The sequence below is a fragment of the Pan paniscus genome, chromosome Y (genome assembly GCF_029289425.2).
Source record: "Pan paniscus chromosome Y, NHGRI_mPanPan1-v2.0_pri, whole genome shotgun sequence".
NCBI classification, from domain to species: domain Eukaryota; kingdom Metazoa; phylum Chordata; class Mammalia; order Primates; family Hominidae; genus Pan; species Pan paniscus.
The window spans coordinates 7,398,931-7,424,363 of NC_073273.2; the positions used below are offsets into that span (position 1 = coordinate 7,398,931).

Below are 25,433 nucleotides of genomic sequence, written 5' to 3' on the forward strand. Positions count from 1 at the left end.
CTGGGTGACAGAGCCAGACTCTGTCAAAAAAAAAAAAAAGAAAAAAAAGAAAAACACTATTGAGAGAATAAAAAGACAAATCACAGACTGGGAGTAAAAATTTACAAAAGCTATATCTGGTGAAGATACATTTGTTATCCAAAATATACAAAGAACTCTCAGGACTCAATAATAGGAAAATAAATAGTCTAACACAAATATAGAGATCTGAACAGATATTTCACCATAGAATACAGATGGATAATATGTAAGCACATTGAAAGATGTTCAACATCATTCATCATTAGGGAGATGTAAATTAAAACCACAATGAGATATTGCTACATGCCTATTTGAATAGCTAAAATTTAAAAGACTGACCATACTAAACATTGGTGAGAACACAAAGGAACAGGACTGCTCATACACTGCTACTGGAAATACAGGCACTTTGTCAGTTTATTTAACAGTTAAACTGGCCAGGAGTGGTAGCTCACGCCTGTAATCCCAACACTTTGGGAGGCCAAGGCGGGCCGATCACGCAGTCGGGAAATCAAGACCATCCTAGCTAACACGGTGAAACCCCGTATCTACTAAAAATACAAAAAATTAGCCGGGCGTGGTGGCAAGCGCCTGTAATCCCAGCTATTCTGGAGGCTGAGGCAGGAGAATGGTGTGAACCCGGGAGGCAGAGCTTGCAGTGAGCCGCGATGCACCACTGCACTCCAGCCTGGGCGACAGAGCGAGACTCCATCTCAAAAAAAAAGAAAAAAAAAAAGAAAAATTAAACATATCACACCACCTAGTCATTCAAATCCTGCTTATTTGCCCAAGACAAATGAAAGCGTATGTCCAAACGATTGGACAAACATTCATAGCAACTTTATTTGAAATAGCAAAAACAGCTGGAAGCTAACCAAATGTCCATCAAAAGGTGAATAGATACACTAACTGTAGAATATCCATACAATAAAACTTTTTTTTTAAAACTATGGGGCAAAAAACAAAAAACCAAAGATAGAATCTAACTTCTTGGTAAATACCTTCACTATTAGGGTTTTTATAACAGAGAATTCATTCTTTATTAACACTCTTTTGACTATGAAAATATTTTGACATCAAAAATCTGCAAAATATGAAGAAACAAAGGACACACAGATTTTTTTTATTATTTATTTTTATTTTATTTTTATTTTTTTCAGAAGGAGTCTCTTTCTGTCACCTAGGCTGGAGTGCAGTGGAGTGATCTTAGCTCACTGCAAGGTGCACCTCCCGGTTCACGCCATTTTCCTGCCTCAGTATCCCGAATAGCTGGGACTACAGGTGCCCACCACCAAGCCGGCTAATTTTTTGTATTTTTAGTAGAGACAGGGTTTCTCCGTTAGCCAGGATGGTCTCAATCTCCTGACCTTGTGATCTGCCCGCCTTGGCCTCTCAAAGTGCTGGGATTACAGGCGTGAGCCACCGCCCCCAACCCCAGGACACACAGCTTTAAAATTTCTCCTTTGTCTCACCCAGTGCCAACCACCTAAAACCTCTCATTTTCCCCCAGACATTTCTTCTGCCTCTAGGATAGAAGTAGAGAATCTTGGCCTTGGGACACGCACTGGGGACCATGCTGGGCTGCCGTGGTCAGTGACGGACTCAGGTTCTCACCAGGATCCCCAACATAGGCCCCTGAAAAAAATGTTACCATCAGGGTGCACTCCCTGATTCTTGTGTCTGCTGGAAGGAGGAAATCAAGCCAGGAACATTGTCAGGATAGAGATGAAAATGAGGCTCACTTTTCTGTCTCTTGTGATGTCAGACAAGCCTTTCAGCTCTGTCTCCTCAGCCCTCATGGAATTGTTTGGTGTGGACACACCGAGATTCTGAACTGGGTCCCCTTTCCCTCTGCCCTTCTCTGGGGCCAGATTCTGAGCTCTCCATTCCAATTTTCCCCCCAATTTGCCCTTGCATTTATTTATCTTGATTACTGTCTGCCTGTCCCAAAGAATAAAAGCTTTATCACAGTGGGGATTTTGTTTAAAAAAATAATAATAACAGCTATATTTTTGGGAGCCATGACACTGTCCAGCATATAGGTGGTATCTGATAAAAAATGTTTGTTGACTGAATGAACAAATATATTATTCACAATTCCCATTATCCTGAACTGGCTAGAAAATTAAATATCTGATATCAGTATTGGCAACATTATGAAGTAAATATAATTCTGATACAGTGCTCATGAAAGTCTAATATGAAATGCTCATTTTAGAAAACATTTTCTTGTAGATTTGAAAATGTTTCATCTCCATGAACTAGTTGTATATCTGCAAGTTGTGTTTCTTTGGGTTAGGCAGAATAATTGCCCACCACCAAAGACAGCCACATCCCAGTCTTCAGATAAGGTGAACATGCTAACGTAAGTTAGCATGTCCAAAGGGACTTGACAGATGTGATTACCATTAAGGGCATTTAAATGGGGAAATTACCTTGAATTACCTTGGTGAACCAATCTAATCTCATAATTACTTGAGAGCAGAGAATATTTTCTGGATGCTGAGATTCAGACAGATGGCAGTATGAGAAAGATGTGGCCTGCTATTACTGGCTTTTAAAACAGTGGTAGGGGGCCACAAGCCAAGGAAAGCCAGTGAAATTTAGAAGCTGGGAATAACCCAAAGTTTACAACTAGGAAGAAACTGAGGATCTACAACCACAAGGAACTGAATTCTGCCAACAACCCAGATGCTCTTTTAGAGCCTTCAGAAAGAAATGCAGGCTGCCAACATCTTCATATTAGTTCAGTGAGAGCCATGCCAGATTTCCAACCAAAACAATTCTAAGACAATAAGTTTGTGTGTGTTTTTTAAAACTGACTCAAATCTTACAAAAAAAATTTTCTTTTAAGCCACTTAATTTGTGGTAAATTGTTACAGCAGGAATAGAAAACTGATACAACCCTAGAGAAAGTCTTGTACATGTGCCCTATAAACACACAGCAGAATTTTTTTAACCTTTTTTGAGTTAAAAAATACATATATAATTTACCATCTGTACATTTTTAGAGGACAGTTTAGTGGTGATAAATACATTTATATTTTCTGCTCTTAATCTCCTCTTCCCACTCCCCTTGCTGGCCTCTAGCAACCACCAATTTACTTTTTATCTTCATGAAATCCACTTTTTTACTGCCCACATATGAGTGACAACTTGTGGCATTTGTCTTTCTGTGCTTGGTTCATTCCACTTAACATAATGGCCTATGTTCATTACGTTAAGCCAAATGGCCAGCGCCACCTATGTTGCTGTGAATGACAGAATTTCATTCTTCTTTGTATCTGAGCAGTATTCCATTATGTATATATATGACTTCTAAAATCTATTCATTTGTTGAAGAGCACTTACGTTGATTCAATATTTTGTCTATTGTGAATAGTGCTGCAGTACACATAGGCATGTAGATATGTCTTTGATACATTAATTTCCTTTATTTTGGATATATATCCCATAAGGAAATTGCTGGACCACATGGTAGTTCTATTTTTACTTTTTTGAGGAGCCTCCATACTGTTCTCCAAAGTGGCTTTATTAATGTAGATTCCCACCAACACTGTACTAGTATTTCCCTTTCTCCACATCCTTGCCAACATCTGTTACTGCCTGTCTTTTTGAAACAAGTCATTTCAACCAAGGTGAGATGATATTGCATTGTGATTTTGATTTGCATTTCTTTGACGATTAGTGATATTGAACATTTTTACATCTTCTTATTGGCCATTTGTTTGTCTTCTTTTGAGAAAATATCTGTTAAGATCGTTTGCCCATTTTTAAATTGTATTTATTTATATATTTTTAACTATTTTTTGTTAGAAGCAAGGACTTTCTTTGTCGCCCAAGCTAAAGATCAGTAGCCTAATCATAGCTCACTGTAACCTGAAACTCCTGGGATTAAGAAATCATCCCGACCGGGCGCGGTGGCTCACGCCTGTATTCCCAGCACGTTGGGAGGCTGAGGCGGGTGGATCACGAGGTCAGGAGATCGAGACCAGCCTGGCTAACACGGTGAAACCCCGTCTCTACTAAAAATACAAAAAATTAGCCAGGCTTGGTGCCGGGAGCCTGTAGTCCCAGCTACTCAGGAGGCTGAGGCGGGAGAATGGTGTGAACCCCGGGGGAGCAGAGCCTGCAGTGACTCGAGATCGCGCCACTGCACTCCAACCTGGGCAACAGCGAGACTCCATCTCAAAAAAAAAGAAAAAAAAAAGAAAAAAAAAGAAATCCTCCTACCTCAGCCTCTTCAGTAGCCCATTTTTCAATCAGATTTTTTGTTTGTTTATTACTGAGTTGATTGAGCTCCTTATATATTCTACTTATTAATCCTTTATCAGATAGATAGTTTGAAAATATTTTGTCCCATTCTGTGGTCGGCTCTTCACTTTGTTGATTGTTTCCTTTGCTTGAGGCTTTTTAGTTTGATATAATCCCTTTGTCTATCTTTGCTTTCGTTGCCTGTGCTTCCGAGGTCTTACGCAAAAAAATCTTTGCCCAGACTAATGTCCTGGAGCATTTCTCCTATGCTTTCTTTTTTTGTTTCTTTTTTTCTTTTCACGCCATTCTCCTGCCTCAGCCTCCTGAGTAGCTGGGACTACAGGCGCCCACCATCATGCCCCGCTAATTTTTTTTTTGTATTTTTAGTAGAGACGAAGTTTCACCGTGTTAGCCATGGTGGTCTCGATCTTCTGACCTTGTGATCCGGCCGCCTTGGCCTCCCAAAGTGCTGAGATTACAGATGAGAGCCACCGTGCCCGGCCTTTCCTATGCTTTTTTTTTTTACTAGCTTCATAGTTTCAGGTCTCAGATTCAAGTCTTTAATCCATTTTTATTTGATTTGATTTTTGTGTATGGTAAGATGGGTTTAATTTTATCCTTCTGCATATGGTTATTCAGTTTTCCCAGGATCATTTATTGAAAAGACTGTTGTTTTCCCAGTGTATGTTCTTGATGCCTTTGTCAGAGATGAGTTGTTTGTAAATGTGTAGATTTGTCTGCGATCTCTATTCTGTTCCACTGTCCTATGTGTCTGTGTTTATGCCAGAAGAAATATATTGGCAATAATTAGTACAGAAAAGCTGAAACAATGAAATGACAAAAGTGAATTGTACTGATATAATTCATTATGCTCACTAAATGCAATAGCATACAGCTAGGAAAACAATGTAGTGCACACGGTATTAAAATACAACACAATTCAATATACACAGTGCTCACAGTGGCCATCGTTAGAGTGTTGAAGAAGGGGATGTAGTCAGCAAAAGTTGTACAGGTGACTTCAAAAGTAATCATAAGCACTTATGGTTACTTTTGGCTTAATTTCTTAAACGAAGACTGGAGACACAGGTGTTCATTTTGTGCTTATTATATATACAAAATAAATATTTTATAAATATGTTGTTTCTATTCAGTATTTAATAAAGTAAATCAATAGAAAAGGTTAAAAAGCAATGCACACATATTTCAAATATTTTTTGCTCCAAATTATATAAACATTGCATAGTTATTGCCCTAGGCCTGGCAAGGTGACCCACACCTCTCATCCTAGCACTTTAGGAGACTGAGGCAGGAGGATAGCTTCAGCCCCAGAGGTCAAGGCTGCAGTGAGCCTTAATTCCACTACTGCACTCCAGCCTAGGTGACAGAGCAAGATGCTGTCTGATGATAAAAATAAAAATAAGTTAATAAATAAACAAATATGTTTATATATTAACTGATTTTATTAACACTTTATATATATATATATATATATATATATATATATATATATATATATAGTTGTTGTCTTGGTCTATAAGCAATCTTACAGTGCTTAAGACTTTGATACTGAGAACAGATCTCCTAGGTATATGCTGTGTTTCTGGGGTGACATGATGCTCTCATCTGGCCTCTGTGAGGCTAATTCTATCTTACATTTATCCCACTCTTCAACAACAACTTGGGGAGGTGTCCCTAAACATTCCTAGGTGAACCCAAACCTGTGTCCCTCAACACATTTCTAGGTAAAGCAAGCTCCTGACATATCTGTGGATATCCTCTCATTGGAAGAAGGTGGAAGAGATCATCTCAAAATAATTCATTTAATATAGCTTTTCAGCATTAATTTTATTTTGATAAAGAGACACACAGTAAATAAAATTTCTAAAAAACTATAAACTTTCAAGCATTCTCACGCTAAATCTACCCCTGCTCACATGCCAGGGAAATATAAAGGTAATCTGTTTCTCAACCTGACCAGGATGCTACAGTAATTAAAAATAAACTCAATTCCTGGATCCCTACCAAAGGGACATTTCATATGGATCAAAGCTCTGGAAAAATTATTTGTCTGGAAATAGACTAATTCTCCAAAATATAATTGAAATAACAGCCTCTGGAAAGGGCCAAATATGACTCTTAATGATACAACAGCTAAATATATGTCTGATGCTCATTCCGTGTGGACAACAATAGCAGCCATTCCCACAAATGGCAGATTTGGGGGAAGTAAACACTACTTTTGCAGAATCTTACATGATTTCTGTAGAAGGGCAAGGACATTTCAGTTGGGAACAGATTGCTCCATGGTAATGTGATCACTATGTACCCAACAATGGCTCTTTCTTCCTAGTGTCATTGCAGATGATATTTTCACCTTAACTATTATCATTGCTGTTTCTAACCACATAAAAGTGTATCCTTCATATATCTGAAGTAAATTCATACTAGTGATGTATCATCTCCAGCCATTTAAGTTTAAAAACAGAAAACGTATGATGTGTTTGCTTACTGTTTTATACGCCTAACGCATGAAGAGAAGATCCTTTTATTCATTGCCTATACTTTTATTTCTAAACTTTCTGTAACACTTTATCTTATATCCAGCATAGAATTGAGATTTGCTTTTTCATTTAATCTGACAATATTTTTTCCTCTACTAAGAGCCAAGCCCACTTACTTTTAATGATAAATTGTGTTTGGTTATATTTTGATTACAGTATATTATGCTATGATTTATATGCACATATTTGTCTTTTGCTGTTTTGTTTGTTTTTATTGCTTATGTTTTGATGTTGTGATACTTGGAAGAGTTAAACTTTTATTCTGATGGCTACCTTATGTAATTTCATAAAATCATCTCTTTCTTTAGACGGTAGCTAATGTCTCTAAACTAAGAAAAATAGTATTAGCTGTATTTTCTTTCTTGTCCTCCCTATGTGATTTTTCATCCCACAATTTGATTTAATCATATTAACTTTGATTCCCCTGGTGCCATTAAGTATGCTTACATTTCTATAAACAATATCCTTTGACTCCCAGGCATTGCAGATGAGCAGTCAGTAAAATCATTCTGAGGAATACTTTCTCTTTCCTTTTCTTCCATTTTTCTTAGTTGTATCATTTCTATATTGCCAGAGCACCTACAGTTGCATTTCTTTCGGTCAGCTTTATCCAGAATTTGTTTTTGTCTTTTATTTGAAGTTAAGTATATTCCTTGCTCACTACAACACTGGGGGAAGGAAGGTTTCTGTTGTCATTGTTGTGCTTGTACAGTTGTTTATTTAAAAACTTTGGGGAAAACAAAAACTGTATGTAGATGGAATGGAGATGAGACAGAAAATGAGAGAGACTGATGATGAGTGTGCCTGTTCTAGACTGGGAGGCATGCTACACTGAGTAGTGTCTCAAGGCCACAGGAAAGGATGGTTGATTGTAAGCAGGTGGACTTTTCACTGGAGGAGAGGAGTCCTGCTCTCAACAACCTGTGCAGAACCAGAAACTGGTAATGCTTCAAATCAACTTACAGTCCTGGAGGTAGAAATTTAAGAAAATTCATTTAGCACCTAGTTTCCTAGAAAATATTAGCTACAATTTGCTGAGCATCTGTCATTCTGTCTGTAGCATGGAAGATCTGAAGCAAGGGAAACTGGATTAGTAACAGTGGGTCAGAAAATTATATAATATTCAACCAAATCCCTGCTTTACATACACAGCACCTGATATTTCCAGAACTAGAAGGTAAAGAAATTATTTGTGCTTGAACTTGCAGAAAACTGCCTTTTCCCTTCTTCTCTTGCATATTAACCTGGAGCTTCCCTTTTCTTGAGCCTCAGTGTGCTTCCCAACTCAACTTATAATTGACTTCCTGCAGTTTCTCCTTAGGACAGGGCTTTGTTTTGGGGGTGGTTAATTTGTAGGGTTCATAGGAAACAGACCACTCACAGCACCTGCTTTTTGCCATCCTCACTCTCAGCTGTGAGTTGAGGCCCAGGAAGCCTTCTGCCAGCCTCAGCTGCTGCTCTCAGATTAGTCTGCTGAGTTCTTTTTGCCTAGTAAGAATCTCTGAATTTAGGAACATTGATGTTAGCACTTGTATTTCTAGGTTTTCCAGTTCCCAGGGCCATTAAACATTTTTTTTCCTTTCCTTTCCTTCTTCCAAAAAAATTGGTGATTCCCCTGGGTCCCTGTGGTTTAACCTCACAAAACGTCCATGATGACACCGTGTTACATTGTTTTGTCATAGTTAATACCTTGTTATCCCAGTTGCTCAGTCAGTTTTTGTGAGAGATTCAGGGATATTAATAAAACCGTGCTGCTACTGCTACTAACATCTTGCATAAAAGCCCTATTAATTAAAATATTTATTTTGCATGTGATTTGAACTTGTAATTTTATTCAAAGTTTTTCAACAGAGATCCAGAAAAGACCCTCCTTATATTTTTAGTTTTGTGCATTGCAACACTTTTTAGTGAAAAAAAAAATGAGAACAACACAAGTGATTTTAAAAGAATAAACCTACAATCCATTAATTATAAAATGAAATACTATGCAGGTGTTAAGAACGAGGGAATCAATAAGAACTTGTGTGGGGTAACTATAAACTTCTAAAAAATAAATTTTGTATTTTTAGTAGAGACGGGGTTTCACCGTGTTAGCCAGGATGGTCTCGATCTCCTGACCTCGTGATCCGCCCGCCTCGGCCTCCCAAAGTCCCAGCTACTCGGGAGGCTGAGGCAGGAGAATGGCGTGAACCCGGGAGGCGGAGCTTGCAGTGAGCTGAGATCGCGCCACTGCACTCTAGCCTGGGCGACAGAGCGAGACTCCGTCTCAAAAAAAAAAAAAAAATAAATAAATAAATAAATAAATAAATAAATAAATAAATAAATAAATTTAATGTTCATGTGACCATATTATCGTTAAAAAAGTACAAACAAACTTGCAGACAACTTCAAGCAAAATGGGTACACGCATTTAAAAATATTTAAATTAAGTAAATGACCCAATAATTTAACTTTGTACAATTCTATGTTCTCTGATTATTTTATATGCTAGAAACAGGTATAACTGTTTTGTTTATTTCATTTGAAATAATTGTAGTCACATGAGGTTTAAGTTATAATACAGAGAGGTCACATATGCCTATTTTCTAATTGGATACCTTATTTATTACTACTGAGTTTTGAGAATTTTTTACATATGCTAGATGTAAGTTCTTTGTCAGATATATGGTATGCAAATTATTTCTCCCAGTCTGTAATTCATTTTTTCAACGTCTTTACGGGTCTTTCTAAGTTTAAAAAAAAAAAAGTGTTTATTTATTTTAATGAAGTCCAGTTTTATCACTTTTTCCTTTTGTAGATTTTGTTTTTGATATCAAGCCTAAAAATTATTTGCCTAGCCCAAGGTCTCAAGAGTTTTCTTATATTTTAAAAAGTTTAATGAATTTATTTATTTATTAATTATTTTTGAGATGAGGTTTCGCCCAAGCTGTAGTGCAGTGGTGCCATCGTTACTCACTGCAGCCAGTAACTGCTGGATTGAAGTGATCCTTCCACCTCAGCCACTTGAGTAGTAGCTGGGATTACAGGCAGGAGCTACCATACACAACTTTAAGTTTTATCATATTACATTTTACATTTAAGCCTGTGATTTATGTGAGCTAAATTTTATATAAAGTATAAATTTAGGTCAGTCTTAGTTTTTGTACCTGTGAATGTCCAATTGCTCTAGCACCATTTGTTGAAAAAGATATCCTTCCTTTAAACTGATTTTGCATCCTTGTTAAAAAAAAAAACTCAGTTGATTATAGTGTGGTCTGTCACCTGTTAATAAGATAAAAACATTGGCACTCACCAGATATCGAAGTTTAGAAATTTTTTTAAAGATAAACTTCTGAAAATTGAATAAAAACACCTTCACATGTCAAATTAGTCAATTTGTATAGGACTAATTCATTTAAATATATTAAAACACAAAATAATTCAAACCACTAAAGTGATAATACAAGACTATAAAATTAAAGGCTAATTATTAAATCAAATTGCTGTATTCTACGTGTTAGAGTGAGTTCAAAAGATTCATTGTATTACTGAATAGGTGAAAGTTTTAATTTCAGAGGATGAAACTGATATATTACTGCCACCTGGTGGATATTCTTTTATTACAGGCTATTATAAAAATCAATGAGGGCATGTAATCTGTTCTAACAAGAAGCATTTCCTTTTTTTGTCGTTTTTATTATTGTTATTATTACTTTTTAAGTTGTGAGATACATGTATGGAACGTGGAGATTTGTTACATAGGTATACACATGCCATGGTGGTTTACTGCACCCATCAACCCATCATCTACATTAGGTATTTCTCATAATGCTATCACTCCCCCAGCCTCCCACCCCCCTGACAGGTCCCGGTATGTGATGTTCCCTCCCTGTGTCCATGTGTTCTCATTGTTCAACTCAAAAGAAAAACAGAAGCATTTTCTGCTTTCCCAATTTCTTAAATACAATGCAACTTTATGTTTAATTTAGCTAACTTAATTTTTTGGGACAAGGTCTAGCTCTGTTGCCCAGGCTGGAGTGGAGTGGCATGAATATGGTTCAGTGAAACCTCCACCTCCCTGGCTCAAGTGACCCTCCTTCCTCAGCCTCTCGAGTAGCTAGGACCACAGGCACACCACCACCATGGCCAGCTAATTTCTTTTTTATTTTTTGTAGAGATGAGGTCTCACTTTGTTGTCCACTCTGGTCTCAAACTCCTGGGCTCAAAGGATCCTCTTGCCATGGCCTGCAACAGTGCTGGCATTTATAGGTGTGTGCCATGGCACCAGGCCTAAGCAACTGTAGAGAAGCCTTTTTTTCTTTCATAAAAACAGTTGTAGATATTTTCCTTATGGAATTTATTTGTGGTGAAATATTTTAATAGACAGTTTAATTTGTTAAATAACCTGTCTCAGATAATAATAATTGATTAATATTAAAACTACAAAATAAGTCTGGTCTTCTTTTTCTATGAAAACTGAAAGTTGATTCTGACATTTATGTAAACATTTTAAATATTCAATTATATAAATGTGAAGTCCTATCAAGAGAAATTAGACAAGAGAAAGAAATAAAGGGCATTCAAATCGGAAAGGAGGACATCAAATTGTTCATATTTGCAGATGACATGATCTTATATATAGGAAAACCTGAAGACTCTACCAGAAAACTTTTAGAACAAACAAATTCAGTGAAGTTGCAAGACACAAAACTAATACAGAAAGATTGGTTGCATTTATATATATGAACAACAAACTCGCTGAAAAAGAAATTAAGAAGGCAAACCCATTTACAATAGTTGCCAAAAGAAAACCCAGACATAAATGTAACCAAAGAGGTAAAATGAAAACTACAAAACACTAATGAAAGAAATTGAAGAGGATACAAACAAATGAAAAGACATTCACACTCATTCATCAGAAATATGAATGTTGTTAAAGCGACAGTACTACTCAAAAGCAACCTGCAAATTCAATGCAATCTCTATCAAAACACCTATGAACATTCTTCACAAAATTAAAAAAATCCAAAGAGATTTTATGGAATCAAAAAATATCCTGAAGAGCAAAAGCCACCCTAAGCAAAAAGAACAAAGCTGGATATATCATGCTACCAGACCTCAGAATATACTTCAAAACTGTAGTAACCAAAACATCACGGTATTGGCATAAAAACAGACACATAGACCTATGGAATAGAATAAAGAACGCAGAAAATCCACATATCTCAGCCAAAGGATTTTTTACAAAGATGTCGAGAACACTCATTGGGGAAAGGATAGTCTCTTCAATAAATGGTGCTGGGAAAACTAGATATCCATATGCAGAAGAATGAAACTAAACCTCTGCCTCTCACCCTATAAAAAAGTCAACTCAAAGTATCTCAAATACCCAAATATAAGACCCAAAATGGTAAAGATACTAGAAGAAAACATAGGGGAGATCCTTCAGGACATTTCTCTGGTAAAATATTTTATGAATAAGGCATCAAAAGCACAGGCAACAAAAGAAAAAATAAACAAATGAGATCACATCAAGGTAAAAACCTTCTGCACAGCAAAAGAAATAATAAAGTGACTGAAAAGACAACCTACAGAATGGGAGAAAATATAAACTAATCTGACAGGAAATTAATATCAAGCATATACAAGGAATTCAAGCATATCAACAGCAAAGAAGCACAACAATCTAATTAAATATAAATAAATGCTCTGAACAGACATTTCTCAAAAGAAGACATACAAATGACCAACAAATATATGAAAAAATATTCAACACCACTAAACAGCAAGGAAATGTTAATCAAAGCCAGTGAGGCATCATCTTACTCCAGTTAGGATGGCTATTACAGAAGAGACAAAAATAACAAATGCTGCCAAAATGTGAAGAAAAGGGACATTTTTTTGACAGAATCTCACTCTCCGTCCAGGCTAGAATGCAGTGGTGGTGTAATCTGGCTCCCTCTGCTTCTAGGGTTCAAATAGTTCTCCTCCCTCAGCCTTCTGAGTAGCTGGAGAAAAAGGAACTCTTATGCACTGTTGGTAGGAATGTAAATTAGTGCAGCCAGTATGGAGAACAGTATTGAAACACCTCAAGAAATCCCACCACTGGGAATTTATCCAAAGGAAAGAAAAGCATTATATTGCAGAGACATCTGCATCCCCATGTTTATTGCAATAGTGTTCACAATAGCCAAGATATGGAATCAACCTTGGTTTCCAACAACAGATGAATGGATTTTTAAAATATGGTATATATACACCGAGAAATGCTATTTACCCATAAAAAAGAATAAATAAAATCCTGTCATTCTCAGCAACATGGATGGAACTGGAGGATATTATGTTAAGCAAAATAAGCCAGGAATAGAAATTTCAACACCACATGTTCTCACTCACGCAGAAGCTTAAAAAAAGTTGATCTCATAGAAGTAAAAAGTAGAACAGACGATACTGCAGGCTGAAAAGGGTAGGGAGAAAGGAGGAATAGTAAGAGATTTGTTAATGGATACAAAATTACAGCTAGGTAGGAGTAATAAGTTCTAGTGTTCTATAGTACTGTAGATGACTATAGTTAACAATACTATGTTATGTAGTTTAAAATACCTAAGAGTAGTTTGAATGTTCCCAACACAAAGAAATAATAAATGTTTGAGATGATAGATATGCTAATTACCCTGATCTGATCACCATCTACGTGTACTGAAACATCCCCGTATAGCTATGAATATGTATAATCTTTGTCAATTTAAAAAGTAAAAAAAAAAAAAATTAATCTTGGAGAATGCATTTGAAGGACTTGTACTCAAGAAATCAACTTAAGAACCTGAGTCTCCTTGGGATTTGTGTTTTCTAGACCAGTACTTCTCCAAATTAAAGCAAATTTAGGCTGGGCATGGTGGCCCATGTCTATAATCTCAGCACTTTGGAAGGCCGAGGCGGGCAGATCACTTGAGGACAGGAGTTCGAGACCAGCTGAACCAACATTGTGAAACCCTGTCTCTACTAAAAATACAAAAATTAGCCGGGGATGATGGCATGTGCCTGTAATCCCAGCTACTTTGGAGGCCGAGGCAAGATAATCGCTTGAACTGGAGAGGTGGAAGTTGCAGTGAGCAGAGATTGCACCACTGCGCTCCAGCCTGGGCAACAGAGCAAGACTCTGTCTCAAAAAAAAAAAAAAAGTGAATTTAGTTCACTTCGGTATTGTGTCAAAATGTTGATTCTTTTAAAGTAAATCTAAAGAATTTAGATGTAATTGAAGCTTGTCATCTGTTCTTAATTTTTTTAATAAAAATATAATAGTTAGACTCAGAGTAAATCTAAAGTGAGACCTGAAGCTGCTCCCAGATGATACTGATGCTGCTTATTTTTCCCCAGATTTTGAGTCACAAGGTTCTAAATTATTGGTTTGAAGTCCTACATGAGTAATCACCTGGGGAGCTCAATTAACACCCAGCAACAGACTAATTATTAATAAACCAGAATCTTCAGTATTAGGCTTCAATCATTGGCAATTTTTTTTTTGACACACAGCCTCCCACTGTCGCCCAGGCTGAAGTCCTGAGGCCAGAATGAGACTAGGACATGGTTCCTTTGCCTAAGTAAAGTGAGGCAGACAATGGAATACTTCAGACTTCAAATAAGTATGGTAAGTGCTATAAAGAGTATGATTAGAGTTCATTATTTACCCAGAAAAGTGTCACTCAGCCCAGCCTGGAAGTTAGAGAAGGTTTCCTGAAGTCTTGACATGTGAGTCATGAAAGGACATAAGGAGTTAACCACGTGACAAAATAAGCTAAGAGAATTCTCAACAAAAGACAAAATATTGGCAAAGGCTTTTAGGCATATACTAGCTTAGTATTATTGGGAGAATGTAATGATTTTCTCTATTTCAAAAGTGTAAAATACAAAGTGGGCCATGATATGAGATAAACCAGTAAATATGTTCTGGGAACAGATCATAGAAGGGAGTGTATGCTGTCCTAAGGAGCTTAAACTTCAGCTTCAGTTCATGGGAGCCAATGACAAGAACTGAGCAGGGGAAGGATGTGGCTAGAGGGGCATTTTAGACAGACAAGATCCTCTGTGGATTACACCTAGGCAACGGGTTAAAGTTGTTGTCTTAAGACAATAGTCCAGGTAAAAGATAATAAAGTTTTAAATTAGGATGTTAGTAGGAATGAGGAAGAGGGATGGATTTCAGAAATAGTAAGGAAATGTATTAGCAGGACTTGATTAGTGATTGACTTGGGGAAGGAGGGGAAGATAGAGTTCAGGATGACTCCGAGACTGTCTGGTGTCAGTGGCTAATGACTGAAGCTATTAATGGAGGTAGGAAATGCAGAACAAAAGCAGGCCCGGGGTGAGAGATGATAAATTTGAATTTTAACATGTTGAGTTTGCACATCCAGGATGAAATAACCACAAAACATTTAAATATAAGAATCTGAAAAGGTAAGCATCGTAAGCATATTAGCTATTGGTAAAATTCTGATACTTAATGAAATCTCGCAGGGAGGCAGTACAGATGCAAGCAATGGGCTGGGGATAAAACATAGGGAAATATTATTTAAATAAAGATGAAAGAAAAGGAGCCCACAAAGGAAGCTGAAAAGGCATAGTCAAAAAAAGAGGCTTGCCAAAGTGCCACCTTTGAAGCTCTGCTGTTTCACTTTATAAGGAAACTTTTGCTTACCTGGGATTGCATGCATTTATAAAAGTTTCTATTATTAAGAAGACAATAATAATGATAAGGCTCTTTCTCATTTTTGTCAGTGTAATTTATCTATTTAATTGTAGAACCTAGTTCCAGGATGCTTAATCTGAAGTATACACTTGGGGCAAAATGAATTATATCTTAATAATAATCTGGAATTTTTCTCTCTAATTTGGCATATTTTAATTCTTGCTAGATTTTCAAAACGTCATACCTCGAAACACCACCAGATGGCTATGAGAATGTTACAAACATAATGCCACCATATAATGCTTTCTCAGCCCAAGGCATGCCAGAGGTAAAATAAAATACATTTGTAACCCAAGTCTTTAAATGGTTCTTTTGCCATATAAAACCTGTATAGAGGACTAAAACCAAGAAAACTAGGTGAATCATTCATGCGGATTCATTGTTTGATATTCAGTACTATGAAAACCTCATCCCTCAAAGTTAAAAAATTATAATAAAATAGAAAAGAACACGAGAGAGAGAAAAAAGAAACAAAAAAATACACTAAAAACTGACCCTGCTGAAGCAGATGCCACTCTTTGAAATAACAAAGAAACTGCTGAACACGCCTTTAATTCAGTGAGGCAGTAGGTGTTTTTTTGTTTGTTTGTTTTTGTTTCATTTTGGTTTTTTTGAGACGGAGTTTCTCTCTTGTCACCCAGGCTGGAGTGTAGTGGCACAATCTGGGCTCACTGCAAACTCCGCCTCCCAGGTCCAAGCAATTCTCTTGCCTTAGCCTCCTTAGTAGCTGGGATCACAGGTGCACACCACCACACCCTGCTAATTTTGTATTTTTTTTTAGTGGAGGCGGGGTTTCTCTATGTTGGTCAGGCTAGTCTCGAATTCCCAACCTCAGGTGATCTGCTCACCTCGGCCTCCCAAAGTGCTGGGATTACAGGCGTGAGCCACCACGTTAAAAAGGGAAACTTCCTATTTGCCCTCTAAAGCTTTGCAGAAAGTGAATGGACAAAACATAAATTAATAGAAGAAAGAGGCAAAAAAAATTTCCGTAAAATGTAGGGGAAAAATCACAGGGTCTCACTCAGTTACCCAGCATGAAGTGCAGTGGTGTGATCATGGCTCATTGCAACCTTGAATTCTCAAGCACAAGTGATTATCCCCTCTAAGCCTATGGAGTAGCTGGGATCACAGGGGCATGCCACCATGCCCACATACATGGGTATTTGCTGGAGAGGAGATGGAGACTCTCTGTCCTGGATGTGAGACAGGTGGCTGGCATCTGGGTAAGGATGACATTCCCTCATTGCTAAAGACTAAAAGAGGAAAGTGTCATGGATAGTGCAAGCAGGGACATGCCCTGACCTAGTGAGGTCCAGAGGCTTATATTGGCCTTCATAGGGGAGTGGAAACAAGCAAGTGTAGGCAACCCAGGAGAAATAAATGACCTAAAATAAAAGAAATAGATCATCAGAAGTGTAGATGTATTAGTCAGGTTTCTCTAGAGTGACAGAATTAAAGGACTATATATATACACATATATATGTGTATATATATATACACATATATATGTGTGTATATATATATATGAAGGGGAGTGAGATGGTTAATAATGAGTGTCAACTTGATAGGATTGAGGGATATGAAGTATTGATCCAGGGTGTGTCTGTGAGAGTATTGCCAAAAGAGATTAACATTTGAGTCAGTGGGCTGGGGAAGGCAGACCCACCCTTAATCTGGTGGGCACAATCTAATCTGCTGCCAGCAAATATAAAGCAGGCAGAAAAATTTGAAAATGAGAGACTGGCCTATCCTCCCAGCCTACATCTTTCTCCTATGCTGATTTCTTCCTGCCCTCAAACACTGGACTCAATGGCTCTCCTTTCTCATCAGTTTGCAGACAGCCCATTGTGTAACTTATGATCCTGTTAGTTAATAAACTCCCCTTTATAAATATATATATATATGTGTGTGTGTTTGCATATATATATATGTATGTGTGTATGTATATATATATATATATGCATATATCCTGTTCTGTCCCTCTAGATGTAACTGGCTAATACAGGAAGTTTATTAAGTATTAACTCACACAATCACCAAGTCTCACAATAGGCCATCTGCTGGATGAGGAGCAAAAAGAGCAAGCCAGAGTTCCAAAACTGAAGAACTTGGAGTCCATGTTCGAGGGCAAGAAGCATCCAGCATGGGAGAAAGAAGTAGGCTGGGAGGCGAGGCCCGTCTCTTTTCACGTTTTTCTGTCTGCTTATAGTATGGCTGGGTTGGCAGCTGATTGGATTGTGCCCACATCGATTAAGGGTGGGTCTGCCTTTCCGAGCCCGCTGACTCACATATTAATCTTTTTTTGGCAACACCCTCACAGACACACCCAGGATGAATACTTTACATCCTTCAATCCAATCAAGTTGACACTCATTATTAACCATCACAAGCCCACCCCTTGTGAAATTCAACCCACACACATCTCCTGAGATCATACATAATCTTAAAATACAGACAATAGTAAGGTCATAATTACCCCTAACATAATAAACTATCCTTCCTACAACTGGAAATGCATCAATCCCCAACCTAAATACTATTACATAAAGCAAACAATACTTAAATGCTGATATGAGGTCAGTAAATCTATGTCACCTGATAAAGAAAAGGGAAATGAAATGAAGATATTTTCTTAGTACAAATGCATACATGCACAAACATGTTTTTAACAAAAGAAGAAGGAAATACTCATGATAGTTCCAGTCCTCATTTCTGCAGCTGGTCAGGTGATCGTAGCTGGTATTGATAACTACTTTCTTCCACTATACATTCTGTATTCCCTTTGCCTTCAACAAGCACCTCAGCTGGTTGTGGCCCGGAGAGGATCTGGACCATTGGTAGTCCTACCTGGATTGGGTATAGTTTCCCATTTACCTTAATCAGAGTGCATGACAATACCAGGAGACGCCCTAATGGATCTCCTATATTCCATGCATACTCTTCCTCATTTCCGTTGTGGAGTAGCGGACTGACTTCATCTTGATAGTCTGGGTCAATCACTGCCGCCAACACTGTAACTCCATTCTTAGCTTGTTGTCTTAAAGGTAGGAGGACCCCAAAGCGTCTAAGTGGCCGTGTTAACTTCCAGTTTAATAGAATCGTTATTGTGTCTCCTGGTAGCAGCGTTCTTCCCTCTGGAGATAAGAAGACTAATAAAGCAGAACCTAATGTTGTGGGAACAGAAAGCAAACATTTTGCTAGTGCATCATAGTGAGTGGTTCCACTTTCACATCCACCCCTTGAATCCTGGATCTGTGAATCCTGGCTATCAGAGAAACAATACCATACATTGGGCGCTGATTCAGAGCACACATGGTCTTCTGGAGTATGGTGCCCCAACCCGGCAAAGTATTGTAACCTAGTTGACGTTGTAATCGCGACCTCAAAAGGCCGTCCCACCATTCTATCAATCCAGCTGCTTCAGGAAGACGGGGAATATGGTAAGACCAGTGGTTTCCGTGAGCATGAGCCCACTGCCTCACTTCTTTACCTGTAAAGTGAGTGCTTGGTCAGAGGTAATGCTGTGTGGAATACCGTGATAATGGATAAGGCATTCCTTGAGTCCATAAATTGTAGTCTTGGCAGAAGCATTGCATGCAGATAGGCAAACCCATATCCTGAGTAAGTGCCTGTTCCAATGAGGACAAACCTCTCTCCTTTCCATGGTGGAAGAAGTCCAATATAATCAACCTGCCACCGGGTAGCTGGTCGATCACCCCAGGGAATGATGCCATACAAAGGGTTCACTGTTAGTCTCTGATGCTGCTGGCAAATTGGGCACTCAGCAGTGGCCACAGACAGTTCGGCCTTGGTGAGTGGAAGTCCACATTGCTGAATCCATGCATAGCCTCCATCCCTGCCACAATGGCCACTATGTTCATGGGTTTATTGGACAATGACAGGGGTATCTGAGGAAAAAGGCTGAGTGGTATCCACAGAACGGGTCATCTTATCCACTTGATTATCAAAATCCTCCTCCGCTGAAGTCACTTGTTGGTCAACACTCACACAGGGTACAAATATCTTCAGTTTTTGACCACTCAGAGGGGTCCATCTACATACTCTTTTTCCAAGTTTCTTTGTCACCAATTTTCCAATCATGCTTCTTCCAAGTCCCTGACCATCCAGCCAAAGCATTGGCTACAGCCCATGAATCAGTATATAACTGCGCATCTGGAAATTTCTCCTTCCATGCAAAGTGCACAATCAGGTGCACTGCTGAATGTTCTGCCCACTGGGAAGATTGTCCTTCACCACTGTCCTTCAGGGATGTCCTAGAAAGGGGCTGTAGTGCTTCAGCTGTCCACTTTTGGGCGGTACCTGCCTATTGTGGAGAACAATCTCTGAACCAGGCCCTAGTCCTCCCTTCCTGTGTCAACTGCTCAAAGGCAAGTCCCCATGAGGTCATCAGTGCAGGCTGTGGGAGAGAAGGCAGGGTGGCAGGAGTAGAGACCGTGGGCAATTGAGCCACTTCCTCATGTAACTTACTTGTGCCCCCAGGACCTGCTTCAGCCCAATCACTTATACATCATTTCCATTTGATGATGGAGTGCTGCTGTGCATGACCCACTTTATGGCTACATGAGTCAGAAAGCACCAAGTTCACGATAGGCAGTTCAGGTCGCATGGTGACTTGTTGACTCATAGTCAAATGTTCAGTTTCCCCAAAAGCCCAGTATAGGACAAGAGCTGTCTCTCAAAAGGAGAGTAGTTAACTGGAGAAGATGACCGGGCCTTGATGCAAAATGAGGCCTCCACCATGATTCACTTATGGAGGCCTGCCAAAGCCTCAAAGCAGCATTCCTATCTGCCATGGACACCTCGAGGGGACCCAGCCTCCCCTTCATTCAAGGGGTTCTGGGTCTGTTAACTGTCTCAAGGCTGGAAATTGATTGAGGGGCCATGAATCTCTGTTTTTATAATTCCAATTAGTCTTTTATCTGTTTGACCTTAAGTTTCCTCCTTACATAAATTAAGTAGGAATGCATTAGTCTTCCTGTCAGTTTCACTTCTAGGAACACTGTGATTAGTTAGCCAATGCCAGAGCTCTACATGAGTCAGACTGTTCAGATTGCTGCTTTGTCTTTTCTGCCCATTACAGTAGCTATGCCCACCGTGCCTTTGAGGGTTGAGTGCTACCACTTGGCCCCTGCCACTTCAGGATCAAATTATTCCGAATTGTATTTAACTTCTGTAACTGAGTGACTGCAGTTCTCACCATTAGATCTGACATACAGAGAAGAGCCTTTACAGGGCTCTTCAAAGATGCAGGTGCTGTCCTCACAAATCTATTTTGCAAGGTGTTTGTCAAAGGTAATAGGTACAGAGTCACTAAACTCCTTGCCTCTCACGAGCGATGATTCATTAGTGTCAAATGAGTTTGTTTTGCATAGCTCTTTAAACCTTTCTTGCCAAGAACTGTCAATGTTCTCTACACTATTAAAAGTAGAGTCCTTAGCATTTTGGGATCTAATCATATTTAGCAGCCAAATCCAGAAACCCCAAGACCAACAAAAGAACTCCAACCTTAATATTCTGTTCCTGCAGAACCATTCCTGGTACTAAAATCTGTATTAGTGAGGGTTCTCTGGAGGGACAGAACTAATAAGTTCTATATATATATAATATATATATTATATATATAAATATATAATATATATATTACATATTAACTTACAGTTCACAAGGTCCCACAGTAGACTGTCTGCAGGCATGAGGAGTGAGGAGTAAGGAGAGCCAGCTCGAGTCTCAAAACTAAAGAACTTGGAGTCCGATGTTCAAGGGTAGGAAGCATCCAGCACGGGAGAGAGATGTAGCCTGGGAGGCTGGGCCAGACTCACCTTTTCACTTTTTTCTGCCTGCTTTATATTCACTGGCAGCTGATTAAATGGTGCCCATAGATTAAGTAGGGGTCTGCCTTCCCCAGACTACTGACTCAAATATTAATCTCCTTTGGAAACACACTCATAGACACACCCAGGAGGAATGCTTACATCCTTCAATGTAATCAAGTTGACAATCAGTATTAACTATCACAGGATTACAGACCTGAGCCATCACACACAGTGTTATTGTATATTTCGTACAATTTCCTGATTTTCCCATTTTATCTGTGACTTAATAAAGTTTTTCAGCTATGATCCCAAACTGGTAATACTTGAAAGCACATTCAAATGTATTTTGCATCAATTTGTAACTAGTGAAATGTTGAGCCTTGTGGAAAGAGTCACCTTACTTCCCCATCAGCTGTCAATTCCCCATCATTACTATCACTTCTGGGAGCACATTTTCCAAAACTCCTTTTCTCTCTATGATTTCTTTAGAGTTGCTCCATGAGGTTACAATAAGTTACAACTAATTACTGTCATGAGATTGGGAAGTCAGAGTGGTGGATTCATGTACACTGACACCTGAAGTAAAACATATGCAGTTAGGTGTGGACTGGAGAATCACCTGGAGATGTGCTGCAGGCAGCTGAGAGCATCACCACCCCCAGCCCTGGGCTTCCCAGACAGGACTGAGGATCATCACACGGTGTTCAGCACATACCACCACGGGCAGGTGCACCCTGGCTTCTGAAGTAGCACCTGAGAATCCCCTGTGTCTAGTACCTGCTTCATGAATAACACTCCATAGTCTTCGGAAAGACTGTGGTTTAGACTCTAATTTATTCAACTTGAATAATTTCTGCTTGAAATACTGAGAATATCTTCTCTTTTGCTGTACAAATTCAGATTATCCCATAACACAGACTCCTTAGCTGGACTTATCTCTCTTCTTTATTCAGTCAGGACAGGCATTGTCACGTCTTTTCTGCTGGGGATGAGGGCGAAAGAGGCTTAGGGCTCACAGGAACCTCCCTGGCCTCCTCTAGGAAAATCTCCCAATGACTTTCCAAACCTGACTGAGTTTGAGAACCTCCCTCAGCAGATAGAGGCACCAGAAGGAGCATTGGGGCAGCCCAGCCTCACACATCTGCTTCCTTGGGATTTATTTTATGACTTGTAACACTGTGCGAGGGGTACTGTCACTCTGTTGACAGTAGTAAGTTGCAAAATCTTCAGGCTGCAGGCTGCTGATGGTGAGAGTGTAATCTGTCCCAGATCCACTGTCACTGAACCGAGAGGGAATCCCACTTTGCAGACTGGATGCAGCATAGATCAGGAGCTTAGGAGTTTTCCCTGGTTTCTGCTGATACCAATTTAAATTATTGATAATGCCCTGACTCGCCCGGCAAGTGATGGTGACTCTGTCTCCTACAGATGCAGACAGGGAGGATGGAGACTGGGTCATCTGGATGTCACGTCTGGCACCTGAAGTTGGAAACATAAAAACAAATATTCTTGCAATTAATCATGTTATCAGAGGACTTCCCTGAAGTTCCAGACAGTACTGAGCACACTGACTGAGTATAATCCTAGTGTTCTCCTTCCTTACCTGGCAGCCAGAGCACCAGGAGCCCCAGGAGCTTAGTGAGGGCCCTCACATCTGTGCTGTGTCCTAACTGGGTCTGACTCCTGCACCGTGTGTGACCAGCCTATAAAAAGTCTTCAGGGCAGGGGGCTGTGCTCTAGGAACAGTCAAGTCAGCAGGGGATGGGGCAGGCTGAGCACAGCTGCAGGGCTGGCTCATCTCTGTAACTCAGCACAGGGGCGCAGTATCCCCAGTGTCCCAGGTCAGACCAGGGCAGCACAGATTTACCTTGAAAGAACACACTTCTCATTGGTGGCCATATGGTTACAGAACATATTTTTGGAGTGAATTTTCAAAATTTTAAATCAACCTAAGACTAGATTAAATAATATATTTATACTTGTATTAGGAGTGTATAGGAAAGCATCATTTTCGGCAGAAAATTTACAATAAAGTTGTAGAATGTGGGGCTATCAGAAATTTCAGTTAGTCTCAAAGGAATTTGATGAGTGTAAAAGTATTTAGTGCTATAATAACAATGTCTCCGACAGTGTGAAATTGCTTCTTTTATGAAATGAATATAAAAAGAATTTATCAGAAGCATCTTTAATAAATTCAATAGAATTTACTAACAAACTTAAGACATTATTCCTAGGAGTAAAAGGAAAAACAATTCTCTGAAGATGCACAAAGATGATAACTGTGTCACGCATAGATCTGCCATTATCCAGAGCTATGGGTCTCTTTAAGACTCAGGGGCTAAATGGGCTGCACCTTATTCTTGGTGTGATGATCCCCATATTCTATCCCCTTTCCTGCCTTTGGTATAATTTCTTATGGTTCTCCAGCATGGAGAGCTGACTAGTAATACAAGGTCTCATTATTTCAACTAAAATCTCTGTTTCACTCGCTGACTATAGGAGCCTGGATTAAAATCAACTTGAAGCCCTCTATCATTCTAGGCTCAAATAGTCAATTGTTTCAAAGTAGGATGACAAAGGCCACATCCCCTGAGTAATGCTGTGAGCTGCACTCCCCACCAGCCTGTTCTTGGGGTCTCAGGATAATCTGCCCTAGATTCTGGCTTTCTGAAGAGCAGGTGAGTGGGGAAAAGCCAGGTCAGTGAACCTCTCTCCTTAGTGAGGGCAGCTGCTGCCCAATGCATGTTCTTGCCATGCACCACGGCATCATGCTGACCCAGATGCCAGCCATCCTCTCTCACATCCATTTAGAGAGAATCTCCATCTTCTGCCAAGAGACTGCCCATGTAGATGAAAAAGTATTTTGCATCCAAACATATCTTAAGCACTGATTTGAACCTCAATACTTCACACAGATGCCTTTGTCCAGGGCGTGTGGGCCTGGCTCAACAGCAGGGGAAGTGGAGTCAATTACATCAGTGTCAGTGGACTGAGAAATACTCCAGGGAGTAGTTCTCATGCACCACTACCAATGGCCAGACCAAGGTAGTTCAGCCTGTGCACAAACCTCCTGCTGCTTTTCCAGAGGACTAGATTTCTGGGAAATGGCTACTGAACAGGCTGCCAGGATCCATATATCCAGATTCAGAAAGACACATCTCTGGATTCAAATGCGCTTTTTCTTTGTGCATAATTTTAGCAGTCATTGTTACTATGCCTTGGGGATTCTATTCATTATACCTCAGCTGACTTTCTATGGACTTTTCTCCCCTTCACTGCTCTATCTGAACCTGGGGAAGCAGCTCAGGCTGCAAATGAAACAGACCTCATGGCCTGGAATTAGCATCCCCTAGAACGACTGTCAATCAGTGATGACAAGGGAGGTGTACATATCCCCCAGCTCCCTCACCTCTCAGGTGGAATAACAGAGTCATTTTTCCTGTGTTTCTATGAGGGCTTGAGCTCTCATCATCCTCATAGGTGGCTACTTCTGAGACAGCTTTCACTTTCCCTTTCCCTCCTCCCCTCCCTTGCTCACTTGCTTGTTTCCCGCACTTTGTAAATATACTGCCTGCATGCGAATCTTTGGCATCCTTCTCACTGAGGGGATCCAACCTAATGCATTGGAAAAATCCTCATTTTTGGAGGGCATCGTTGGTTTGAATTATTGCCACTTCTCGTGTTTTAATGCATAGGGAAATTCCAAAAATTTAGGAAATCTTTAAATTCCCTTTGCCAATCTTTCTTAGATTTGATTTTAGCAGAGATTCATTTTCTCTAGGTCACAAAATCACAGAAGCCTTCCACAAATGGCTACACAACATAGAGTCCACATAGAGCAGAGACCCAGAATCTCCCAGGATTTGACATCCACACATCAGACAGTCCTAGAGTCTCAGGTTTTTTCTAGGTCAATCTCCTCATAAATCTGCCTTGTGATATTTTTATTCTACCTTAGAGGAAGACCATTGTGTGGATGATGAGAGTTGTTTGTGCAATGAATTATACACCCACTAAAGACATCACTGTCCTAAT

General features: G+C 39.3%; 1 gene segment (V, D, J or C); it reads right to left on the reverse strand.

Annotated features, from left to right (window-relative positions):
• Positions 1-18,761: 18,761 nt before the first annotated feature.
• LOC117978872 (immunoglobulin kappa variable 1-39-like) lies at positions 18,762-25,050 on the reverse strand. The segment is given in 4 exon segments: positions 18,762-18,922; positions 22,596-22,877; positions 23,002-23,101; positions 24,937-25,050. Coding segments are annotated over 4 exon segments (657 nt in total).
• Between the last annotated feature and the right edge of the window lie 383 nt (positions 25,051-25,433).